Source organism: Bos javanicus, chromosome 5 (genome assembly GCF_032452875.1).
Source record: "Bos javanicus breed banteng chromosome 5, ARS-OSU_banteng_1.0, whole genome shotgun sequence".
In the NCBI taxonomy this organism is placed as follows: domain Eukaryota; kingdom Metazoa; phylum Chordata; class Mammalia; order Artiodactyla; family Bovidae; genus Bos; species Bos javanicus.
Genome location: NC_083872.1, coordinates 22,753,496 through 22,760,644, shown reverse-complemented (window position 1 = coordinate 22,760,644; position 7,149 = coordinate 22,753,496). Strand labels below are relative to the sequence as shown.

The window sequence follows — 7,149 nt, the reverse complement described above, 5'->3', positions numbered from 1 at the left end:
GGAGAGTTCATTTTTGATTCTTGATCTCCTCCTACAAACGCCATTCCTGGTAAAGTTTATGAAGAAGTTGACACTGAATTGTTTGAATATCTTTGTAAGAATATCATCTAGGAGGTTTATTTAAAGACAAGAAACACATGGAGCTAAAGAGAGCTCAAGAGCAGACTCAGTGGAGAGACTGGTTAATGTAAGGTCAGAGAGTTTGGGCAAAAAAGCATGTTCCTTTATGTGGCTTGGAGAAGTGGAACAAGTGTTTTGAAACCAGGGTTTTGAGAAATATTTCATAGTGTGGAATAGCTTTCTTTTTTAAAAAACTGAAGTAAATATTTACTGGCCTTTCCCCACCACCCCCACAAACACATATTTACTGTCATATAAACCTGAACTTCCAAACTTGAATTTCTGGATATACTAACAAGGGTGCAAGTGCATTTTGCTCAACATGGTCTTTTAGGAATCGCCACCTCTCGTTTTATTGCCTTCTGTAGTGCAAAATCCGCTGCTTACCTGCCTGCCTCTCTCCTTCCTCATTCCTCCTGCCAACTTGTTTTTCCTCATTTCTTTTTGCCCCTGTTCTTTCTCCCCTCTTTTCCCCCACCCTCACATTTTTTTGTTTGGTTCTTCTCTCTGAATCTCACCCTTTCTCCAGTCACATGGCAGCTCCTCATCTCATCTTGCCAGCCCACTCTAGCCTGTAGTGATGTCTTCTTTTCCTGATTCGTCATATTACTAAATGTCTGCACCAAAGACTTTGGTGCATGGTTATTCTAACACACAGTGTTGTCCAGTTGTATTTCATGTATAAATCCAGTTCCCTCAACTAGATCCTAAATATTTGAGGCCCAGAAAGAGAACATACATTAATTTTACATTTTCAACAAGAGTACCTAACCAATGTTCAGGAAATATACAGTATTTTGAATCACATGAAATTTTTTACCACCTTCAAAGTCAAATGTGTCTCTTTCCTTGTTCTTATCCCTCCATGCTAATTTTAACTTGTAACTCCTTTGACAGGCTGAGGGAGGAAAAAGGAGTTAATAATCACAATCAAGTTATTCATTTGTGGAAAGCAAAGTGTTAAAGAATATTGCTATTTATTTATTTATTAAAGAATATTTATTCTTCTATCAAGGAATAAAAAAATAACTAATAAATTTAATTTAGACTGAAAATTTGTTCTCAGTTCACACAAGGAAAGTGAAGACAGTTATATTTCAAATAATGTTTAAAAGTTGAATGACAATAGACAGCAGTCAGCAGATAGATCCCAGATACTACCTAGAGAAGCTACAGATTGGCAAGATAAGTTTCAGCTCAATGAAGTAGCCATGTGAAATGAAGAAAGAACATCAATCTATAAAAAAGCCTTTCCTACTAAATTTGACCATTGATTACATTTGATATGAAGGCTTTTTATATAATTATTAGATGTTGCATACTGAGATTAGCCATATTGTGGAACATATCTGTATGATTTTCCCCTTTATAGTCAAATAATGCTTTTTAATAACAATAAAACATTACTAAAGGAGAGTAGAGCCCCAGAGGAAAGTAGACAGTGATAACAGCCAAAGGACAAGAAGTTAGCAGGCTTCCAGTGAACTTACTGAGTGAGTGTAAGATTTTTAGAAATCACATATTCAATAAACACTGGAAATATATGAGATCAAATTCGTTCATGATTCATTTCCCAGTGTTATGAGATGAGCACAAGCTGGGGTGCAAGAGAACTTTAGTTCAAGACCCATTTATCTGCTTTCTGGCTGTAAGACCTTGGTCCCAATACTTAATGTATTTGAATATTAATTTCCTCATCTGCAAAACATGTAAAAGTATTTCAGTGGGTTTTTGAAAGTTACCTTAGAAAAGTCTGTAAGTACTTGGTGAGAAAAAAAAAAAAATTGCAGGTGCTTTTTGAATGATGTCATCCATACCTCAATTTCTCCATATTGCATGGGATCAGACTGACAAAGGATGCTATAAAACAGAGATAATCAAAATTTACAGTGTGCGACTCAAAGATCAAGAGATATGACTTAAGGATTGAGAACTGATCTATGAATTGAATCTGAAAAATTGTGCTTCTCTGTGTGTCTGTCATCAAGGAAACTAACATTCGCTATTTACTGTGTGAAAAATGGCCACGATTAACATGGAGGTCTACAACACAGAGCCACAATGAGGCAGGCTGGGGGCCACTGATAGCCCAGAGTGCTCAAGTGCAGGAAGCCTGATGGGAAGCACAGTGGGCAGCTACCCACAGTGGGCAGCAGTGGCACAGAAGCCCCCAAACCAGCGGTAGCATGGCACATGCAGCTCTGAAGCCAGGATTGTCCTAGACAGTCCTGTGGACTGACCCCTAGCCACAGTTCACATCTTTAGCATTTACTGCATGCACTGGCTTCCCTGGTGGCTCAGATGGTAAAGAATCTGCCTGCTAATGCAGGAGACACAAGAGAGGAGAGTTCAATCTCTGGGTTGGAAAGATCTCCTGGAGAAGGAAATGGCAACCCACTCCAGTATTCTTGCCTGAAAAACCCCATTAACGGAGGAGCCTGGCGGGCTACAGTCCATGGGGTTGCGAAGAGTCGGACACGACTGAGCGACTGACACTTTCACTTTCACTATTGCATGCAGGCATTGTGCTTTACATCTCTTTCCTCACTTAATCTGCTAAAGAACCCCATGAGGTAGGTATGCCTGGTATCTTCAACTTACTGATGAGTAAATTGAGGCACAGAGAGGTTATGAAGCTGGTGCTAAGGTACGCGCCTAGGAAATCAGCAGTAAGAGTTGAGCCCAGGCCCAGTGACAGGCTGCTCTCTTAAATCCTTCTGAAAGGAAAACACCTTTGGTACCTTTACACGAACACCAAGGGAGGTGCCTCCAGGATCTGGGATGGGGTGATGGATGTATGAAGGGAAGGGCTGTTTGCTCAGGTGGCCCTGTGTGATTCTGTCAGTCCGGTGTGCTGCCTACTCAGCAGAGAATCTGCTTCCAGACGGACGCTGGGGGAGAACGTCTGGCGATAAGAAGGGTTGTACGTGCTGTGTGTCCCAGCCACTGGGTGGGTTGTCTATTTCCAGGGCCTGGGGGCAGCTCTCCTTGACTTGACCCAGATAAGTGCCAGACATGGGAGCACAGATGCGAGATCAACTGGTCTGCTTCTTGTGTGGAATTTTCCTGCTCAAAAAAAAAAAGGAAGGTGCAGGAAAACAACAGCTTCCTATGACCTCATTCTGCTTAAAATTCCTGGATATGTCTCCGTTTCCCTTCTGGTTCCAGACTTTTTCTTACTTACTTTTATACTAAATTCAGCTTCTCTTAAAAGGAAACAAATATCAGCTTTATAAAGAAGTGGCATTAATTTTTTTCCCCAGAATATTTTGAACTATAGAGCCCAGTTATCTTATTTAATTGATCCCTGATTAAATTTTTTCCCCTGATGGTCAACCTTTTAAGACAAGGTGGTTCATATAACTTTCTGCATTAGATTCAGAGGACATATTCACTAAATTCAGCCATTGATTTATCAAAGCTATTTACTGAGTGTATACTATGTGACAGGTGTTATGTTAGATTTTGATTGGTGGTCCTCTCCCCACACCTTCTGAATTAATATCTCTGGAGGAAATTCTAGGAATCCTCTTTTTTTTTTTTAACTTCATTTTTTTATTGAAGGATAACTGCTTTACAGAGTTTTGTTGTTTTCTGTCAAACCTCAGCATGACTCAGCCATAGGTGTACACATATCCCCTCCCTTTTGAACCTCCCTCCCATCTCCCTCCCTACCCCACCCCTCTAGGTTGATACAGAGGCCCTGTTTGACTTCAGGAATCCTCATTTTTTAACAAGTTTCCAGAGAAATGTTATGCCCTCAGTGCTTTGAAAACCATTATCCTTTATTATAAACTCTTCAAATATAAAGCTTGGGGTTTTATGTAACTTTGTTTCTAGCCTCTCACAGATTGCCTGGCAGGATAGTGTTGATGTGTGAAAGTGAAGTGAAGTCACTCAGTCGGGTCCGACTCTTGGTGACCCCATGGACTACAGCCCACCAGGCCCTCCATCCATGGGATTTTCCAGGCGAGAGTACTGGAGTGGGGTGCCATTGCCTTCTCTGTTAACAGCAGCTAGGCATATTATATTTACTTGGAGCTGGTATACTTGGTGACAGCCTTAGTGCCCTCAGACACGGCGTGCTTGGCCAGCTCCCCAGGTAGCAGCAAGTGCACGGCCGTATGGATCTCCCTGGATGTGATAGTTGAGCGCTTGTTGTAATGCGCCAGGCGCCACGCCTCGCCAGCGATGCGCTCGAAAATGTCGTTGACGAAGGAGTTCATGATTCCCATGGCCTTGGACGAGATGCTGGTGTCCGGATGGACTTGCTTCAGCACCTTGTACACATACACGGAGTAGCTCTCCTTGCAGTTGCGCTTGCGCTTCTTGCCATCCTTATTCTGGGCCTTGGTCACAGCTTTTTTAGAGCCCTTTCTAGGGGCAGGAGCAGACTTGGCCAGTTCAGGCATGTCTATAATGACAACACCCAACAACACAGAAAGATCTTGAAAAGTGTTGATGTGTGGTTGGTTACAATTCAGGGAAGAAACAAATTTCCAAACTCACTGCTTAGAGTGATAAAGGAAGATCAAACCTATCATTTCTTAAAAAAAAAAAAAAAATTATTTAGCTGGACTGGGTCTTAGTTGCAGCACTCCAGATCTTTAGTTATGGCATGTGGGATAGTTAGTTGCAGCACACAGGGTATTTTTAGTTGTGGCATTCAAACTCTTAGTTGCAGCATATGGGATCTAGTTCCCTGACCAGGGATCGAACCTGGGCCCCTTGCGTTGGGGACAGAGTCTTAGCCACTGGACTACCAGGCAAGTCCCTGTCATTTATTCCTGTTCATGTGTTTATACTTTTTAATTTGCTGGTCCTGGACCTAATTTAGAGAAGGAAATGGCAACCGACTCCAGTACTCTTGCCTGGAAAATCTCAAAGAGAGAGGAGCCTGATGGGCTACAGTCCAAGGGGTCACAGAGTTGTACATGACTGGAGAACGTAGATATTCTAACACCTGTAAATCAAAATCTGCTTCTTCCAGAGTTTTGATTTTTATTTTGTCCAGGAGGGTATTGATCATCAGATTGTGATTTTCTTTATTGGGGGATTCTCAAAATCCACTTTGCTTTATTACTCACAAATTGAAGAGTGTCAAACTTGAGCAGACTTTAAAAGAGAAGAATGCCAACCTCTCATCAAGTACTTAAATTCTCCCGACAGTACTGTCTTTGTATTAGTCAGAATAGGGTTACTGCTTTAACAAATAACCTTAAAATGTCACTGGCTTCATCACAATGAAGTTTATTTCTCACTCACAACTTATTCCAAGGCAGATAGCAGGAGGAGGCAGTGTCCTTCAGGGACCCAGGCTCCTTCTAACTTGTGGCTCTGTTCTCACTTAGATAACCAGGGTCTTCCCTGCTTTAGCCAGCAATGGTGTAAGGGGGTGAGGATCACACAGTGATTGAAAGGGCAGCCCAGTGTGATGGGTACCACATCCACTCACGTTTCATGAGCCAGAACTCATCCACTGGCCCATGCCTGACTGCAGAGGGTACTGGCACATGCAGTCAGAGTAGATGATCAGATGCCCCCAGTCTTAGCTGCCAGGTAATTACATGGCCTCCCTAGTGACAGAGAACTCACTACTTTTTGAGTAAGATAACATATTCTTTAAACATCCCAGACAGTTAGAGTTTTTTCACTGAATTAACATATATTTTGCTGCATTGGCAAGATTGCATAGTACTTAAGAGTGTGGCCTCTAAACCCAGACGGTTTCAGTTTGTATCCAAACTGATCAACTTTGGCTACTCATTTCTTGGAATCTATTCCTCATAAATTAACCCATGTTTTTTTGCCTGGGTTTGTGCCTGATAAGTAACAAATTCTCAGTATATATGAGTTGTTAATGCTTGGTATATTGGCCCTTGTTCCACCTCTGTGCTCAAAAAATAGGCATCTTTGTCCTTGGGTATTTAAATGTATCTCTGCCCCCTATTCTGAGTATCTTTCAGAATCTTCAGCTGCTCCTTATATGACCTTATTTAACATTCCTTCTTCATGCTGGTCACTCTTCTCAGGTTGTGGTCCGGTGTATCTATGGCCCTTTGAAGGGAATAGCCCTCTTACAAGAATATAAGATTCTAGTATGCTCTGATCAAGGGAAAGAGCAGCAAAACTATAACCTCCTTGTTTTTAGCTGCTATACATCTATGTATGTAGCCTAAGATCATGTTACTTTTTCTAGCTACCACATCACCCATTTGATACCTATTGATCTTATTTTCTACATGATAATTACATTTATAAATTATATTTATAAAGTATTTATAAATTTATATTTATATATGTAATTATAAATTTATATTTATATATGTAATTATAATTACATTTATAAAATTTTAAAAATGTATATAAATGTAATTGTTGAGCCAAGTCTCTTTTGTTGTTGTAGACTTCTTTGGATTCAAGAGAAGATTCTTATATTGCTAGCTATACATTTCTGGCATATTCTATTTGATCTTCTATTTTCAATGTTTTCAATCTGAAAGGAGGAGTCACTGCACCCTTAGGGCTCTTCTGTTTCCTAACAGTGGTTAATACAGGTTAAATCAATATCCAAGGGGAGTGACTAAGACTCACCTGTTAGTGTGAATTTCTTTTGGGCCAACACTTGCAAGTTCGCGCCCAGTCACGTCTTTGCAACCCACCAGGGTCCTCTGTCCATGGAATTTTACAGGCAAGAATACTGGAGTGGGCTGCCATTTCCCTCTCCAGGGGATCTTCCCAACCCAGGGATTGAACTCTCCTCTCTTGCATCTCCTGCATTGGCAGGCAGACTCTTTACCACTGAGCCACTTGGGAAGCCCTTTTGGCCCAGAGTACTTGAGAAAAGACCACTAATGCCAAGGATATTTATTAAGCTGGTGTTTGGGATTTTTTCCCCCTCTATTTTTGAAAAGCTGAAGAAAAAAAAAAAAAAAAGAAACCCCAGCTCATTTTCTTGACATGTAACTTAAATCACTGTCTTAACCCAAATTTCTTTAGCCTTTTCTTCTTTATGGGCAGGAGTTTCTG

At 41.0% G+C, this 7,149-nt stretch overlaps 1 protein-coding gene across 1 annotated transcript; it reads right to left on the bottom strand.

Annotated features, from left to right (window-relative positions):
* Positions 1-2,112: 2,112 nt before the first annotated feature.
* Positions 2,113-4,532, bottom strand: LOC133248645 (histone H2B type 2-E-like). The gene is made up of 2 exons (XM_061419021.1): positions 4,212-4,532; positions 2,113-2,163 (listed from the first exon to the last, which is right to left on the bottom strand). The coding sequence occupies exons 1-2, from the start codon at positions 4,530-4,532 to the stop codon at positions 2,113-2,115; spliced, it is 372 nt and encodes a 123-aa protein (XP_061275005.1).
* Positions 4,533-7,149: the final 2,617 nt, after the last annotated feature.